Consider the following 18,926-nt stretch of genomic DNA (forward strand, 5'->3'; position numbering starts at 1 on the left):
TTGGATGGGGCAGCAGGGGACAGTTAGGGGTGGGCGGTCCGGGGGCGGTCAAGGGACCGAGAGCGGGGAAGGAGGTGTATGGATGGGGCAGGAGTCCCCGGGGAGCCGTCAGGGAACAGGGGAGTTTGGATGGGGCAGGAGTCCTGGGGGGGCCGTCAGGGGGCGAGAAGCAGGAGGGTTGGATGAGGGCGGGAGCCAGGCCATGCCTGGCTGTTTGGGGAGGCACAGCCTCCCCTAACCGGTCCTCCATACAATTTCAGAAACCCGATGGGGCCCTCAGGCCAAAAAGTTTGCCTGCCCCTGACCTAACTACTGTGCTCAGAGAGTGAAATTTTTTACAGTCTTGAGCAACATAGCTAGGTCCACCTCAGGGCCAAATTTACACCTTACACGCCCCTAGGCACAGCATCTTCAGCACCCTGATGCCTACAGCTGATCTTTGTGCTGCACACAGTTTTAGAGAAGTAAGTAGGGTGACCAGATGTCCCAATTTTATAGGGACAGTCCCAATTTTTGGTCTTTTTCTTATATAGGCCCCTATTACTCCCCACCCCCGTCCCGATTTTTCACATTTGCTGCCTGGTCACCCAAAAGGTAAGGCGCCCCTAGAACGGCATTCCTAGGCATGTGCCTAATGTTCCTAATTGGCAATCCAGCCCTGGTCAACCTACATTTTATGTGTAGGCCAGGCCTCAGTGATTCCAGATTAAATGTGCTTAGTTTACAGGTCAAATTATTATTATTTTTCTGATGGTCAGCCCTGCAAAACCCCAGATGGATTCTTTCTGCCACATGCATCATCACGAGCACTAAAAATTCTCTGAGCCAAGATAGGCCCTTAACAATATCTGTGTAATTCCATTTTCCTCAGTGGGTTTACAGAGGTGTAAATGATAGAAACCTAGGCTGCGGTAGTCAATCAGCAGACAATGGGCCAAATCCAAACCACCAGATGCTTTTGAACAGACCCTGAAATCCTATTATTACTACTTTCTCTGGAGTCTGGACCTTGACTATACCTTGACCAAGAAACTTGGACCCTGACAGAAAATAATTGACTACCCCGACCTAGGCCTTCATCCTGCAAATGACTCCATGTGGACACAAACACACACTGAGACCCAGTGACGTTTTGCCTGGGTTTGCCCACGTAGAGGCAATTGCAGGTAGGGTGACCAGACGTCCTGATAAAATCGGGACTGTCCTGATTCTTAGTTCTTTGTCCCGCGTCCCGACCGATGCACGGTCGGGACACCATTTGTCCCAATATTGTAGCTTTGGCTGCTCCGGCAGGTTTTTGTTTTGGGGGGTTTTTTTGCTTCCCCCATGTGTCCCGATATTTTATCCGTTTCATCTGGTCACCCTAATTGGAGGTTTGAGCTCTTAGCAAATAATTCTGTTCCTGAGACACAAAGAGGAACAGACTTCAGCTCACAATTGTGTCACCTCTGTGGGGCTGGCAAGCATCCAGAACCATAAACTTTTTGTGTGTGTGCACCACTGGCCCCAGATAAGACACTGGCATGGGCAGGGAGCAGCTAGGAAGAAGGAAGAAGCCATTTCCACCCTCCCTTTTTCTGGGCGCGTCCCCGCTGTCCCTGTAATTGCAGGGGGAGCTGGCCCAGACCCTTCACTTTCATTCAGACTGAAAACAACTTTTCCGGGATTGGAAAAGGCTTTTTTTTATAACAAACAATCCCAGGAAGAACCCTCCGCCCGCCCCCACGAGTAACTAGTCGGGGCCAGCCCGGCCCGCCCTGTAGCTTCCCGGTCTCGCTCCCCCGGGACCCAGCCTCAGCCCTTCCAGTTCCCTCGCACTTCCCGCCCCAGTGAAGCCCAGGCACGGCCCGGACCCCGGGGCAAAGCCACCCCCTCTGCGCTGCGCAGCGCTGCTGCGGGAGGTGCGGGTCGGGGCCCCAGGTCGGCGGGGAGCTTCTCGCACGCGGTCCCGGCGGCGAGGCGGGAAGGGAGGGAGGCGGCAGCCGCCCTTACCCAGCAGGGCGCTCAGCAGCAGCAGCCCGAGCGCGGAGAGGCGGCCGGCGGGCCCCATGTCGGCTCGCGGGGCCGGACCGGGCTGCGCGGGCCCGGCGCGTTCGCTCCACTCTGCTCCGCGGCGCCGCGCTGCACAAACCCAGGCAAGGACACCGCCCCCAGACCGAAACTGAAACTAAATCGTGGTCCGGCCCCTACTGCGCGGCAGCGTCCCTGGCACCGCCTCCAAGCCAGCCCGCCTCCTGTCGGCGCCTGGCTCCCCACCGCGCCCGTCCCCAGCCCCCCTGGGCTCCGCCAGCCCCCTCCCCCCAACCCACACCCCCTCTCTTGCCCCATCGCCCTCATCACCCCCCTTCTCTCCTGGCCCCGTACCCCCCTCCATCCCTCTGCCTCTCCCATAGCCCCCCGTCTCCATCAACCCTCTACCCTCGCTGCAGCCCTCTTCCTAGTGGCGGATTAACCCGAGGTCTCTGCAGGAGCCTCCTGGGTAGAGCTGCGGGGCCCGCTCCTCCTCTCCCCAGGCCCTGCCCCTTGGCCACGCTGGAGCTGGGTAGGGTTGCCAGGTGTCTGGTTTCCGACTGGGACACACGGTCAAAAAGGGACCCTGGTGGCTCCAGTCAGCACCGCTGACCAGGCTGCTAAAAGTCCGCTTGGCGGTGGTGGTGCAGCAGGGCTGGCAGGCTCCCTGCCTGGCTCCACACGGCTCCCGGGAAGAAGCCGGCATGTCCTTCCGGCTCCGGGGCCACCATGGGGGCGCCACGCACTGCCCCTGCCCCGAGCACCGGCTCCGCAGCTCCCATTGGCCGGCAAGTTCCTGACCAATTTTGATATAGACTTTAATAAGATGTACGGGACATGACAGACAATGCAACATACTGCACTCGAGCATATAATCAGGTTCTACAGGGGCTACTTCCTAATTCAATGCATGTAAAGTGCAATGAGCATATTGTAATTCTGGCAGCAATCAGTGGTGCATTCATTTTTCTGAAGTCAAGAAATTCACTGCTGCTGTGAAAAAAATGTTTAAACACTGCACAGCTCACAAACTGTGTTTCCAGACTTTCTTTGCAGGAAAAAAACAGCTTAATCCTCCTGACCAAGTGCCTCTCTTTCCAGAACCAGTAGTGACACAATGGAATTCGTGCTTTGAAGTAGTTCTTTACTGTGCGAAGCATGTAAGTGACTACGGCGAGTTTGTTGAAAGTGAAATGGCGCTTTCACCTGATACTCAAATAATGGACAGCCTGATCTCGCTTTTAAACACCCTGAACTTGCTATAGTTAATTTTGGAATGCCAAACCATTGGTGAAAACCATCAAATCTTTTGAGATGTGTTCTATTTCTGTCCATCAATGGTACAACACTGTATGGATTTGACACACTGGGCAGACTCCAATGCAAAGGAAAAGCACAGCGAAGATGCAGAGCGGAATGTGTTTTTACAAGGAGTGTTCAAGAAAACAGCAAACAAACTGAAAGAATACTACTGAGGAAAGTGTTGCCAGACCTGCTTAACAAGGATCAAGGTTCATGCAGCCTGGACTGTCATTGATGAAAGCAGTTCAGGTATTTGATATGAAACAAGTGAACACGTTATCAGAGCAGGCACTTCTTCTGGAGGCAATCCTTACGTTTGACCATGAAGCTACAGCACAGCTTTCCCCATACAAATGTTTTGCAAGTGAATGTGAATGAAATGATCTTGTTTTGGGATTCACCTAAAGTTCTACAGCATTTTCTAGAGTTAGCAGGGACAGCAAAGCGATCACTATCAATCTTGCCTAATTCTGTGGATGCCGAGTGTGCAGTATCTCAGTACAGACAAGTCTTCACAATGCAAAGAGAGGGCGTGAAGGAGACCCCTGTAGCGGGGTGTACCGCAGTAATATTCAATGCCTGTAAAATGTAAAAGGCTAAAGTGACTGGACTTGTTTCTACAGCAGTTGTGTTAAGACTTTTAATCTCCTGAATTGTATATTGTACCAGTCACTTTTTAAAAAATAAATATAATATAGTTGCAGAAAAATGTCTGGTTATCAAAAAAATTAGCAGGCATAACATAATACTTGAGTGTTTATATCATTCCAGCAAATTTTTCTTAAAGAAATAAAAACATAAGAATGGCCCTACTGGGTCAGACCAAGGGTCCATCTAGCCCAGTATCCTGTCTACTGACAGTGGCCAATGCCAGGTGCCCAGAGGGAATGAACAGAACAGGTAATGAAAAAGTGATCCATCCCCTGTCGCTCATTCCCAGCTTCTGGCAAACAGAGGCTAGGGACATCATTCCTGCCCATCCTGGCTAATAGCCATTGATGGACCTATCCTCCATGAATTTACATAGTTCTCTTTTGAACCCTGTTATGGTCTTAGCCTTCACAACATTCTCTGGCAAGGAGTTCCATAGGCTGACTGTGCGTTGTGGGAAGAAATACTTCCTTTTATTTGTTTTAAAGCTGCTGTTTATTCATTTCATTTGGTGACCCCTAGTTCTTGTGTTACGAGAAGTAGTAAACAACACGTCCTTATCTTCTTTCTTTATACCAGTCATGATTTTATAGACCTCAATCATATATCCCCTTAGCCGTCTCTTTTCCAAGCTGAAAATCGGCGTTTTTAAACTACCATTATTAGTAAAGGTCCATTACTTTTCCATGATTTCCCACATCTTGTCCACTGCTCAGCCACAATTATTTATAGAACATCCTGCGATTCAAGCAGGACCTTATTTATGCACATATACTTATGCCTGTGAGCTATCGCCCCCTTATTTCCCCAATTCGCCCCCTACCTTCCCGGGATACCATGGCTGGGACTGGTGCCATGCCTATGAATCCCAAGGAGAACTGAGAATGTAGTGCTTGTAACTTGTGTGGGTCAAGGGGACTGAATTCAGTGTACCACATTTCCATTTATCTCACAAATACACTCACAATAGTACCTCTGTGCCTTGTATCTTTTGCAGCTGGAAATGTGGCCTGGGGGTCTCTCCATCCACACCAGCAGAGCAGCTCAGCCAGATAAGATGATCATGATGGTCCCTTCTGACCGCAAAGTCTCTGAGATAAGGAGGAGAAGGAAGAGGACGTGAGATGACATATTCCAAGAGATCCTGCAAGCCTCCACTGCTTCGAATACTGAGCAGAAGGCTTAGAGGCAGGGCCGGATTAACCTTTTGTGGGCCTGGTGCCAAACATTTGTGGGCCCCCATGGGGTATAATTGTAAAAGACAGGAGCTCGACACAGAAGTTGTTTTTGTCACAGCACACAGCTGCACAGGTTTTATTTACAAAATTCACAAGTTAAAGTTACAGGTGGAGGTGGCTGCCCCGAGAGTACCAGCAATGGTAGCCTTTGGACAAAAGAATACACACACGTGTACAACAAATAAATTAGAAAAGAAAACATACAAAATAAAACACAGTGGGTAAAAACAACTAACAAAAGCCAAAGCTGGCCAAAACCACCAGCCATGTGCTGCTCCCACTAAAAGGGAACCATCACACTATCTCACCCTTCACATTTCACATATGAACAACCAGGGCTTGAATTAAATTTTTGTATGAAATTGGGGCAGATTTAAAACTCTTCAGAACATTTTAAAAACACAAAATATGAAAAACTTTAATACATTTTACTTATAGCACCATTATTCATACTAGACTTGCTAGTTACCAGACAGCAACTGTGAAAAAACAGGACAGAGGGTGGAACGTAATAGGTATATATATATAGCATTATATATATAGCATTATATAAGAAAAAGTCCCAAAAACCGGGACTGTCCCTTTAAAAATGGAACATCTGGTCACGCTACTTGCTAGTCCTTCCCTGCAGGCAGAGAGGTACAGAGACTAGGATCAGGACCAGCTGTGCACCTAAAAGACTCGGCCAACCCTTCAAATTGGACCTGGCCCAAATCCCTCCCCCCGGACTGGACCAGACCCAGACCCCTCCCCAGACCGAAACCCCCAAACTGGACCAGACCCCCTTCTAGCCCAAACTGGATCAGACCCCTCTATGAGCCAACCCCTCTTGACCCAAAACTCCCCACTGCCTACCAGAACAGGGCTCCTGGCTCCCAAACCAGTCCCCACCCCAAAATCCCAGATGGACCGCTATGAGGCACCCCACTCCCGATTCAGCCCCTGCTGACGATCCACCCCTGTTCTCTGAACCAGGCCAGGCCTCATCTGGCTGCAGCTTGGACCAAGGCTCACCTCCACACCGGCCAGCACTGGCAGGGACAGTGCAACAGAAAGGGTTGGGACAAGTGTCCGGGCTTAGCGCTGACCCCAGCAGTGGGGAATCCCTAGCCGCAGGGGGTGCCTGAGCTCAGCCCACGCCCGCCTCAGACTAATCTGGGAAAGGGGCTGCATAGAATATCAGGATTGGAAGGGACCTCAGGAGGTCATCTAGTGTAACCCCCTGCTCAAAGCAGGACCAATCCCCAATTTGTGCCCCAGATCCCTAAATGGACCCCTCAAGGACTGAACTCACAACCCTGGGTTTAGCAGGGCAATGCTCAAACCACTGAGCTATCCCTCCGCCCCAGGGCATAGGGGACCCAGGATGAGGGGGAGGGGACATGACCGCCCCACCAGAGGCTGGGAGGGGGCTGAGCCGTGGTGGCAGCTCCAAAGGGAGGGGCACAGAGCCACGATCTGTGCCCCACAGCTGTAGAATGGAGCCCAGTGCCCGAAGGAGCCATGCCCCAGAGAGCGGAACGTGGGCCCAGTAGTGAAGCACCCCCAGCACCGTGCGTTGGGGCACAGCCACCTGAGGCTGGGGGTCCCCTCCCCATGGCCACACTTGCTGCTGCTCCTCCTGGCTGCCCTGCTTCCAAGCCTCGGCAGCTCCAGCCACTTCACCGAGCCCAGGGTGCAGTGCTGGGGGGCTGCCCCCTGCAGGTGGCTCTGTGCACTCTGTGGGATGGCCTCCTGCACCAGCCCAAGGGCCAGCGCCTGCTGGGCTCACCCTCTACATGTCAGAGGAGGGATTATGGGCCCCTTCCGAGTGTGGGGCATGGCATCACTGGCACCATTGTAAACCCGGTACCGCTTGGAGGCTCACCCTCATGGACAGGGATAGAGCGGAGAGGAGAAAGGGACATGAAAAGGACAGATATGCGCAGCAAGAGATTCTTGCACTTGTCAAGCAACGAACATGCTGTAGACTCTTGTTGACCTTCAGGTTCAACAGTCCCATGCATGCCTGCCTCTACCATTCCACCCCCAGAGGAGAGTACAGTCACTCACAGCTGCACATATACACCAACGGTGTCTTTCACAGGTCAGTGTGTGTTTCTGAAATGGAAATGACTGTTCTTTCCCACCTTCAAAAGTTTTATTCTGTTATAAATGTGTCTGTTTGCATGAGTAGGGAATCAAAGTCTGTTTTGGGGGAATATTTAATTCATCTTTATGGAGTTCACAACATATGCAGGCTGCGGCTGATATCATTCACAGATAATAGTAATAGGTGCAATGTTACATTTGCAATGTTACATTACCACTCACAGAGCACTCATTACAAGGTTCATACTGGGGTGCAAAAGAGCAATGTCACATGAGCACATTGCAGCAACACACATTACTGTGGCTCACTATTGAAATGGTCTTTCAAAGCCTCCTTGAGCTGTACAGCTTCATGTTGAGCAATTTTTGTAGCCTTGCTATCCAGCTGCTCTAAATTAGCAGACAATCATTCCACCTTCTCCTTTTGCTGTGCAGATATGCAGGACACAGCCGGCAGCTATCACCATTGGGACTTTTTTCACTGAGATCCAGTCTTGTGAGTAGACAGCGCCAGTGACCTTTCAAATGGCCATTCTGCATGTGCTGAGCCTGTCGCTGAAGTGCTCCTTGGTGCTGTCCAGGTGGCTGGTGTACAGCTTCATGAGCCACGGGAGTAAAGTGTAGGCTGGGTCTCCCAGATCCCTAAGGCATTTCAACATCCCCAGTAGTAGTCCACAGGTCTGGTAGAAAGAAAATCCCTGCTTGCAGCTTTCTGAACAGCCTTGTGTTCTTAAAGATGCATGCATCATGCACCTTCCCTGACCAGCCCATACTGATGTTGGTAAAGCATCCCTGGTGAGCCACCAGTGCTTGCAATACCATAGAAAAGTAGCTCTTTCTGTTGATGTACTCTGTGGCAAGGTGGTCTGGTGCTAAAATAGGGATGTGTGTGCCATCTGTCACTCCACTGCAGGTCAGGAACCCCATTGCTGCAAAACTATCCACTATGTCCTGCACACTGCCCAGAGTCAGTGTCCTTTGTAGCAGGAGGCAATTAACAACCATGCACACTTGCATCACAACAACCCCCATGGTGGATTTCCCAACTCCAAATTGATTCCCAAATCATGAGTAGCAATTGGGTGTTGCAAGTTTCCACAGAGCTATCACACTCACTTCTCCAATCAGTGCCAATCCGATGAAGTGAGCTGCAGCTCACGAAAGCTTATGCTCAAATGCATTTGTTAGTCTCTAAGGTGCCACAAGTCCTCCTAATCTTATTCTAGTGTCCCTGCACTGGAGGGCTGGGGTGAGCTGAGCACACAGATCCAGGAACGTGACCTTGCACAGCGGAAAGTTCTGCAGTCACTGCTTTTCATCCTAAACCTGCATTACGATGTGTTCCCACCACTCAGTGCTTGGTTCTCGGGCCCAGACCCAGGACTCCACCATCTCCAGCCGCTCTGTGAACACCACCAATGACTCAATTGTTTCTTTCTACATCCCACAGCAGTCCAGGCCTTATGGAATCATCATGTTCCCCACGGCTCCTCTGGCAGCTTGGCAGATACTGCAGGATCCATGCTTGCAGTGCTCATCACAGCAGTGCAGAGCTGCAAAGGATCCATGTCTGCCATTGTCTGACAGAAACAATGAGGAGGGATATGCAAGTTTGCACGGATTTTTGAAGAGACGCAAAACATTATGGGATGCAGATGAAATTATTGGATGGAGAACACTGCATTATGGAATGTTGAAGTCATGTTACCACTCACCCCAGTGTGACTCATTTGACCCCAAGAGGCATTGCAAAACCTTGTCAAAACACCATGCGCAAGATGGTTGTGAGTTGCACAGTGGGACAGCTATCCATGGTGCACTGCTTTCTGCATCAATGCAAGTGCTGCAAGTGAGGACATGCACCACCAACACAAGGCATGTAAAGTGGACATGCAAAAGCAATTTAATTACTGCTGCAGCCAGGGGTGAAAGTAATATTAAACACTGATCGGTACGGGGGCCCAGCTCTGGGCCCCCAGAAGGGGTGGGGCCTTGGGCAGAAGGGGCAGGGCTGGGGGTCAGCCTCTCCCAGCCAACCCATCCGCAGTGCCTGGCCCGCACCACCCGGGGCTCCAGCAACGATTTAAAAGGGCCCGGGGCTCCGGATGCTGTGGTAGCAGTGGCGGCGGCCAGGAGCCCTGGGCCCTTTTAAATCTCCACAGCGCTTTAACATCGGCTGTGTACGAGCCGGTACTGGCTTCTTACCAGTACACCGTACCAGCCTACTTTCACCCTTGGCTGCAGTTATACGCCAGTGTAACTTAGATCGACAATTTTCTAGTGTAGACATGGCCTAAGACTGACAAGTATTTAGGAGACAAGGTGAGTGAGGTAATATCTTTTACTGGACCTGAGAGAGACAAACTTTTGAGCTACATTGTGCTCTTCTTCAGGTCTGAGACACTGTACTCATTGTGTCAGTCACAGCAACAGCTAAATACAAGATCAAACAGAGAGTTTAGCATAAGTAGTGAGCACATATTCTAAGGGACCACTCAAAGAAGTGGCCGGTTGACCACAATGATCACAGTGGCCACATTATTGCCCCGTACTCTTCTGCCACCATCCCCTAATGGGGCGTTAATGAGCCACTTCACCTTGAAAGGTCCTGTAGCGAAGTGAAGCCTCACTGGTGCAGTGCCTCCTGCTGATCATCTTGGGAATTAGCTCTTTTCCAGCATATGGAGGGCCCTCTGCAGGCCGGTGTCTCACCTGCCGCTGGCCCCATGTCCCTCCCAGACCCCAGTGCCCTTTACCTCAGGGTTCTGCCCCAGCAGGACCCCCACACTCTGGGTCTCCTCTCCCAGGGGAACCCACAACCCTCTAAACCCACCTTGCCTCAGTGGCTACTGCCAGTCATCAGCTAGCCCCTGCTCACTGGGGCAGCCTGTAATGGCCACTCATCATTGGCAAGGGGTTAGGACCTGCTGCCTTTGCCTATTCCCAGGCTGTATCTCTTCAGCCCCAGTAGGCCTTCAACAAGGCCTGCAGCCTGGGGTTTTACCAGGCTGGAGCTCCCCAGTTCCCTTGCCCTATTCCCCAGTACTGCTCCAGTTCGGGTACCTTCCTCTCAGGCAGCTAGCCCTTCTCCCTCCAGGATTGGGGAGAGACTCCTCAGGTCCTGGCTCACAGCCCTTTATAGGGCCAGCTGTCACCTGATTGGGCTGGCCACACCCATGACCAGCTACTCACTCAGCTGCTTTCACTCCTTTTCCCAGCTGCAGCCCTCTCTAGGGCTGCTTTTAACCCCTGTTCTGCAGGAGTGGGGCCGCCCCCCCACTACAGGTCCCTTAAAATATGTGCTAACTATTTATACTAAACTATCTGTTCCATCTTGTATTTAGCTTGTGACACTGAGGGCTTGTCTCCACTTACCGGGGGATCGATGCGCGGAGTTTCTCCTGTCGACCCAGCGTGGTGTTACAACACCGCAATAAGTCAGCCTAAGCTACATTGACTCCAGCTGTGTTATTCACGTAGCTGGAGTTGCGTAACTTAAGTCGACTTAGCCCCACAGTGTAGACCTGCCCTGAGTCCATGCCTACGCTACAGACTATGCTGCAGCTGTGCCGCTGTAAAGTCTCCTGTGTAGTCACTCTTTGCCAGCAGGAGAGAGCTCTCCTGCCGACCTAATTACCATCTACAATGAGCGGCATTAGCTATGGAGGCATGCAAGCCTCTCCTGCTGGCACAGTACTGTCCACACCAGCGCTTTTGTTGATGAAACTTATGTCGGTTAGGGAGGTGCTTTTTCACACCCCGACCGACAAAAGTTGCACTGTAGACAAAGCCTTTGTGTACCTTTCCCAGGCCTGAAGAAGAGCTCTGTGTAGCTCAAAGGCTTTTCTCTCTCACCCACAGTGTGCTGGGCGGTGCTCGACCCCTGGTTTGCCCCAGGCCCTGCCCCCACCCCACCCCTTTCCCCAAGGCCCCACTCTGCTCCACCTCTTCCTGCCCCCTACTTCACCCCCACCCTGACTCTTCCTGCCCTGTTCTGCCCCCTCCCCCAAATGCGCCATGCCCTCGCTTCTTCCCCCTTTCCCCTCAGAGCCTCCTGCATGCCGTGAAACAGCTGATCACCGTGGCGGGAGGCACGGGAGAGAGGGGGAAGTGCTGACTGAGGGGGCCTGCTGGCAGGCGGGAGATGCTGTGGGGAAGAGGGGAGCTGATGGGGGGTTGCCATTGGGTGTTCAGTACCTACCATTTTTTCCCTGTGGGTGCTCCAGCCCCGGAGCACCCAAAGAGTCGGTGCCTATGCTCTCACCAACAGAAACTGGTCCAATAAAAGATATTACTTCACCTATTTGGCCTCTCTAATATCCTGGGACTGACACGGCTATAACAATACTGCACACAAGTATTCAGGAGTGATACGTGTGTATTAGGTATATAAGTAAAGCATGGCTGTAATGCAAAGCCTACAGGTGAAGGCCTGTAAGATTTCAGCTTAGCCACACTACGCTTCAGGAGGCCTGGCATAAATGGGTGACGTAAGAATAACCCTGGGCCAGAAAAATTACAAGATTACTGTAAAGAATGTGCCAACAGTTGATGTTCTGCAAAAGTAGACCACAATGTGCCCATCTAAACCACAAGACACCTGATTGTAACATCATGGAAAGTTCTGCTCTTATCGCAGGTAGTCCTGGAAACAGGTTGACGCAAATATTAATAAGATGCTAATGAGAATAAGGGGAAATAAGAAAACCACCTCTGACAAGCAGGGCGCCCCAGCATTTCTGGAGTGTGTAAGTATAGATAAAGAAAAGGAGGGTTGTAGAACCTTCATGCATATGCATAAGGTATTAGGACTGGTCATAACAACAGGATAAAAGAGGTTCCGTGGTGCGGACAGGGTGGGAAGACGGTAGCAGGAATAACTCCTCTGTTGATGACCACCTGCTGAGAGAGCCATCAGACTCAACTCTATCTTTGGGGATGTGAGTATGAATACTGCATTAGCTATTGCAGGGGCTTTCTTAGGTTTTATATCATTGTTTGTGACTGTAACTTTGATCATCTGCTTAGTAAAACTTATAATATGACAAGATTCCTTACTTGTGACTGTGTTTGTGGTCACAGCCCTCATTCTTTGTGTGTTCCTAGAGTCTCCCAATCTAAGAAAATCACTAAGAGTATCTTTCAGCATGTTGATCTTAAGACTGGAGCAACACAAGAGCTGAGCTCACTCCCTAGGGGCACTGTAGTTTAACACAGAACTATCTATTCATTTTAAACAGAGGCTACACTAGCCTCCTGACTCCTCTCTGTTTCTCTCATGTTCCCCCAGAACCTCCATTAGTGCCATAATTTCAATTCCCTTCCGCTTCCTGCTATCAACCCTTTAGCCCTAGGGACGTAGGCTGCGACTTCCAAAGAATCCTAAGAGAGCTGGATCCCTCTGGGCTCCTTAGAAAGTCATTTTCTAGACAAGGGCTGTGATTTTCAAAGTGACTTGAAAGTGAAGCGCCTCTGCCAGTCAGGTCTGCCAGGGCAGGCTGGCTGAGAAGCTGCAGGAAGCAGGGAAGACATTGTAGCTGAAACCAACAAATGGAGAAAATAGGCACCAGGAACCTAAAGTTGAAGTGGTACTGGGCTCCAACCAGTTTGTGTGGAAAAGCTTATGTACCTGGCACATCAAGATTTGAACCTGAATCACTTCAAACTAGAATGAGATGTAGGAGTTTAGGGTCAGATCCACAGAGGTAATCCACTGATTTCAGTGGAAGTGAGGAGCCTAAACTCCTTTGATGATCTAAGTCTTAAACACATAGTTAATTTAGCTGTGCATGCACCTTGCCCTGTCCCTCAGGTGCACACAGTACAGAATTTTTAAATGCTCATAATTTGCTCAGATCAGAACCAGTCTCTTCTAGCTCCCTGATGAGCAGTTTCCATGCGAGAAAGCAGCTTTCAAATCTTAGCTGATTTCTGCAAACTACATTATTTGTTTCCCTCTCCTTACTCTGACAGCACCTCAATGTATTGACTCTGGGCACATTGCAAGGCCTATATATTTCTTCAGGACACCTGGGGTTTTTTTTAATAGGTGAGGAATTGACATTTTGTGCTGTTTTTGTACTCTAGTTTACAGTTACAGCTCCAGGGACACTTGGTAGCTGAAGCAAATAGACACATAGGCTTTGTAAGGTTTCCAAAAAACAATCACTTTTTACTGTGGACAGCACAAGATCCAGACAAAACAATACGACCTCTGTATGCCATTTCCTGCTTCAGTTTTCAAGACAGCATCCTTTCAGGTTTCCAAGTCCCCGCTCCTGGAGCTCTTTCCTCTGGGCTTCCCGTCTGGAATTTGGAGTCTGCTGTCTCTCTTCGCTTCCTTTGACATGGGCTGCTCCTACATCTCCTGCCAAGAGCCTGTGTCTTCCCCACCCCCTTACTCAGCCTCTTTTTAAAAGCTAGCACTACCACCTGGTTTTTGTTTCCCTGTTTGGGGATTTTCTAGTCTCCAAACCCCTCTGCCATCAAACCACCTTGGTAGAACTTGCTCTCCCAACTCAGGCATATATCATCATTTAGCCAGAGCCCAGTCCTTATATTAACAACTTTTTTTGTTTGTTCTGTAGAGGAGTGGCAGAAGCTCCCTAAAAGGGGGGAGGCACCGATGCCCAAACTGTGGCCTCATACCCTGTGCCACATCAGCCCGAGGCCCCGCCTCTGTACTGTCCCTTCCCCTGGGGCCCTCCCCCCTGCTCATTCCTCTCTACCTCCTCTCCCCCGTCGCTCACCCTTATGACGGTAAAAAGTGGGGGGCCGTGGCCTTGTTCTGGCACCCCTGGTTCTGTAGCTTCTTCCAGACATGGCAGGTGATGTGCGTCAGGGAACTTATCAGCCCATGACAGACTCACTATATGTTGAGGCCTGGTCTACACGACAAAGTTTTGCTGGCATAGCTATGTCTGCTGCGGGAGAGGGGGGAGAAACTGACACACACACCCTGCTGACTTAGCTATACTTGCAAAAACCCTGGGGTAGGCACAGCTATACTGACATAAGCATGTTGACTTAGACAATGTTATTCCGGGAGGTGGAATAGCTTTGCTGTCAGAACACCTTTTATTGGCTTATGCTCCTGCATTAACATTAGGGGGCTTTGCTGACATAACTATCTTGAAAAAGGCTCTCTAGTGTAAGCAAGCTCTTAGGAATTTGATGATACAGCAATTTCATCAAATGAACCAGAACTTGTAGCTTGTACATAGTCAAATTCCAAAAATCATCACAATGACTTAAAAAAAAAACCCCAGAAACATGTCTGTAAAAAAAGGAAATTGGCCCTTTAAAGTAACCTGGTAGCATGCGATCATCAGTTCCTTACGCAGCTCTGAAAGTACGTACAATGCTGTGAAGACACATACATCTCTTCCGTGCATTTCACCTGTAGGTTTGTATTAACATAATGTTGTAATACTAATACTCAGCACTTATGATATAGCACTATATATTTTCAAAGCATTTGATAAATATTAACTAATGAATCCTGCTAAAAGGAAGGTTTAGTTATCTTAGTTTTAACTGAAAAAGGAAGGAAAAGTTCATTGGTTTCCTTCTTGTGGTCTGTTATGTTCTATTATAAGGAATAAACACAGGGTTGCTACACCCATACAGTTGCTATGGAGACTACATTTTTAATTTATGAGATCAGTTTAATAAAAGTTTAATAGTTTGGAGCATAATCCTGCAAGCTTCACTCATATCCTTACTCATCAACAGTCCCACTGAAGTCCGTGGGGCTATGTGTGTAAGGCAAGCAGGAGTGGTCTCATTAAAGTAAAAACTTTGTCACTGCCATATTTTGAGAGGCAGTACGGTCTAGTGATTGAAGCGGTGGAGGGGGGCTGGGGAACTGGAGGGGGGCTGGGGCTGGTTTCTAACGTGGGTTTCATAGATCATAGAGTTTAAGGACAGAAGAGACTATTAGATCATCTTCTAGTCTCACTCCCTCTGTATCACAGTCTATCAAGTTTTACCCAGTTACCCCTGTATTGAACCCAATAATGTTTTTCCTCTAATTTGCTGTGTAACATTGTAAAGTCACTTACACCAACATTTTGGAATTTTCGGTGCCTGGCTTTAGATCAGTGGTTTTCAAACTATGGGTCGCGACCCAGTACTGGGTCATGGAATGTCAGGCACTGGGTCGCGGCAGCTCTGGTCAGCACCGTCGACTTGGCTGTTAAAAGTCCTGTCGGCAGCTCTGCCCGGCTAAGGCTGGCTAATTCCTACCGGTTCTGACACTGCGCGGCACCCCAGAAGCGGCCAGCAGCAGGTTTGGCTCCTAGGTGGGGAGGCCACAGGGCTCCATGTGCTGCCCCCGCCCCAAGCACAGGCTCTGCCCAGCCAATGGGAGCTGGGGGGGGGCAGTACCTGCGGGCGAGAGCCGCGCAGAGCCATTTGTGCACTTCTGCCTAGGAACCGGACCTGCTGCTGCTGCTTCCAGGGCGCAGCGCGGTCCGTGGTGCCAAGACAGACAGGAAGCCTGCCTCAGCACCTCTGCTGTGCCATTGACCGGGAGCCGACCGAGGTAAGCCCGCGCCCGAATCCCCTGGCCCAGCCCTGAGCCCCCTCCAAACCTGGAGCCCCTTCCTGCACCCCAAACCTCCCATCCCAAGCCCCACCCCAGAGCCTGCACCTCCAGCCCAGAGCCCTGACCCCCTCCTGCACCCCAACCCCCTGCCCCACCCCTGAACCCCCCTAAATCTGGAGACCCCTCCTACATCCCAAACCCTTCATCTTCAGCTCCATTGGGTCCAGGGCATCAACAATTTTCTTCAACTGGGTCGCCAGAAAAAAAGTTTTAAAACCACTGCTTTAGATTATAGAATTCCACGGAAGTGGCCTAATCTGCAGATAGGATTGCCAACTTTCTACTCGCAAAAAACCGAACACCCTTGCATCGCCCCCTGCCCGCCCCTCCCCGAGGCCTTGCCCATACCCTGCCCCCTCTCTGAGGCCCTGCTCCCACTCACTCCATCCCCCCCCTTCCTCTGTCGCTCGCTCTCCCCACCCTCACTCACTCATTCATTTTCACTGGGCTGGCTCGGGGGCTGGGTATATGTGATCTCAAGCGACCAACCAATAATTGATTTTCATCGCTCTCCATAAGAAGGAGATGACAATACTTCCATACCTTACCAGGGAGCTCTGAGGCTTTGATTCATTAACAGTCGAAAGGACTTTGGATGGAGGGGCTATTGAAGTGTATCATTACTACGACAGGAACTGAGCTACAGTTAATCATGCCAGTAATTGACTTCTGAGGCTGTTTGTTTGGAGAGGGGAGTGGGTTCAATGTCCTTAATGTGAGAATCAATACTGTTCTATGCCTGTTGCTGTGACTTTGGCCAATAATCAAGCAAGGGCAGAAGTGAGGGCTCCCATGTTTTTCCAAAAAACACAGGCTGTATTAAACATTAACAGACCCAACCTGCTCAGAAGGCTCCTGTTGCAGAGAGCTTGCTTTCCCCTTGCCTCTGGTGAAGGCCTGTGGATTACAGCATGGGAAGATTGAGCAGGAAGAAGGCTGAGGATCCCAGGAAGAAGTCTGTCTTTGTTCTTGCCATTGTCCTGGTGCTCAGCTCAGCATGTGCAGGTAAGGAGGGTACTGGTAGAGGCTCATGTGCCAGAGGTGGTGGGCAAGGAATTGGAAGATTTGACAGATGTAGATTCTGGCAGTGAATTCAATTGATGGTCCCTACACTACACAATCCAACATGTATATCAGGTCCCTGCTAGAGCCAAGTGAGTTTTGGTAAGAAAAGTGACTGTAGAAATGGCCCTTTCTTACCCCAACATATTGGTTCCACCACACGTGTCTGTGAGGCAGGTCCATCAACTTGGCTTTACAAAAGTAATTACAGCAACCCAATGATCAACTAAGTTTACATTGCAACATTTTTATTAGAAGTAGCTAAGTATGAGGTAGAAAGTGCCAGATGGGATGTTCAGTTTGGCAGGCTTGGTAAATTAGAAAACCGACTTCTGTCTTGAAAACAGAGCATGTCTGATCTGGAATAAGAAAGAAGATATGGGACCCTATGGTTGGTTTTAAAAAAATCACTGAAAAACTGTTCTCTTATGCTAAAATCCCATGGAACCTGCACTTCCTACATTGTAACTCCCTGCTCCTTCCCTCATTTGCTGCCAATTGCCGTTCATGGAAGGCACAGGACAGTCCTTTCTAATCAGCCTTGCTCAATCATACCATTGATCACTTGCAGTCAGAAATGCAACCCCTGGGTTCAGTTCTCCCTTCCCCATTCACACAGGCATGGGTAAGTCCCAAAAAGACTTCAGTGGGAGATTCTCATATCCTGCAGTGGGAGACTTGGGCCCTCGGTCTCTTGACTCTCAGTTTCTTGCATCATTCAACAATGGTCCCTCCAGGATATTTTTATAGTGTCCTCAGTTGGGATAATGAGTGATTTGTAAGGGGATTTCTTGTTTCTGTTTTAAACATGGCTTCAAGGTTGTTTAGAGAAGGAAAGAAAGTTTAGGGTGTAGTGGCGAGAGACTGAGCATGGGAAAGAGTCAAGCTTTTCAGTGGGGTTGCTGTGATGTTCCCCTGGTGTTATCTGAACCGGTGATCCGCTAGGTCACTCCAATCCTCGACTCTGGGAGCCAGGCTTACCCTGCTCTGCTGTGAGAACCCCCACTCCTGGGCTGTTCACACACAGCCTCTGGCATGTAAACTGCTCCCAGCTACGTGAGTGAGCACTTTTGGCCAGCTGAATGTTCAACCAAATGGCACTAGCCAATATCTCCGGTCCTAGACCCAACCCTAGGAACCTTGTCTTGCAGTGTCCAGTTATGCCCGCTGGACGCTGCAAGCTTATATGAGTTTGTCAATTTAACAAAGAAATTGATATATACCAGGCTTGTTATCCCAAGTGGAGTCTCTGACATGCTTCAAACCAAATACACTGCTTCAGGTAGAATAAACCAACAAATTTATTAACTACAAAAGATAGATTTTAAGCGATTATAAGTCAAAGCACAAGTCAGATTTGGTCAAATGAAATAAAAGCAAAACACATTTTAAGCTGATCTTAACACTTTCAGTGCCCTTACAAACTTAGATGCTTCTCACCAGAGGCTGGCTGGTTGCCCTTCATCCAGGCTCTCCTCTTTGATCAGCACTTCAGTTGCTTGGGGATGGTATCTGTAGATGGAGGTGGAAGAGAGAGAGCATAGCAAACATCTCTCCCTTTTATCATGTTCTTTCTTCCCTCTTGGCTTTGACCCCCCCCGCAAGTCAGGTTAGCATTACCTCATCATAGTCCCAAACTGACAAGGGAAGGGGGGTGACTCACTCAAGAGTCCAACAGATCCTTTGTTGCTGCCTAGGCCAGTGTCCTTTGTTCCTGTGAGGCTAGGCTGGGTTTGTCTCATACATGCCCTGATGAGGTGTGAACTGCCCCTCTGCTCCTGGAGAGTTTTGCCTGGGCTTGTTTTAAGCCATGAGGACACATTTTCAGCCTCATAACTATATACATGAAATTACAATCTATAACATTACTATAACAACAATGCTCAGTGCATCATGAGCCTTCTGAAGACACCAGACATGACAAACTTTGCACTGGATACCACACAATCATATTATAAGGTTGG

At 49.8% G+C, this 18,926-nt stretch overlaps 2 protein-coding genes across 14 annotated transcripts in view; one reads left to right on the forward strand and one right to left on the reverse strand.

Moving 5' to 3' along the window:
- Positions 1–2,186, reverse strand: part of CD58 (CD58 molecule) — a 42,306-nt gene extending 40,120 nt beyond the window's left edge. For 4 of the 7 annotated variants that reach the window (XR_006288106.1, XM_037909545.2, XM_043538719.1 and 1 more), the window contains exon 1: positions 1,993–2,160. Coding sequence is in view for 6 of the 7 variants with exons in the window: in XM_037909545.2 (XP_037765473.1) it covers positions 1,993–2,050 (58 nt within the window). In the remaining variant the exon portion in view is untranslated. Of the gene's footprint in view, positions 1–1,992 lie in introns of all 7 variants that reach the window. The other 3 variants (XM_037909550.2, XM_043538720.1, XM_043538721.1) reach the window with 3 other exon arrangements.
- Positions 2,187–12,033: 9,847 nt separating this feature from the next.
- PLA1A (phospholipase A1 member A) overlaps positions 12,034–18,926 on the forward strand; it is a 28,942-nt gene continuing 22,049 nt past the window's right edge. For 2 of the 7 annotated variants that reach the window (XR_005226904.2, XM_043538725.1), the window contains exons 1-2: positions 12,043–12,232; positions 16,734–16,905. Coding sequence is in view for 6 of the 7 variants with exons in the window: in XM_043538725.1 (XP_043394660.1) it covers positions 16,812–16,905 (94 nt within the window). In the remaining variant the exon portion in view is untranslated. Of the gene's footprint in view, positions 12,233–16,713; positions 16,906–18,926 lie in introns of all 7 variants that reach the window. The other 5 variants (XM_043538724.1, XM_037909564.2, XM_037909560.2 and 2 more) reach the window with 5 other exon arrangements.

The sequence above is a fragment of the Chelonia mydas genome, chromosome 1, assembly GCF_015237465.2.
Source record: "Chelonia mydas isolate rCheMyd1 chromosome 1, rCheMyd1.pri.v2, whole genome shotgun sequence".
NCBI classification, from domain to species: domain Eukaryota; kingdom Metazoa; phylum Chordata; order Testudines; family Cheloniidae; genus Chelonia; species Chelonia mydas.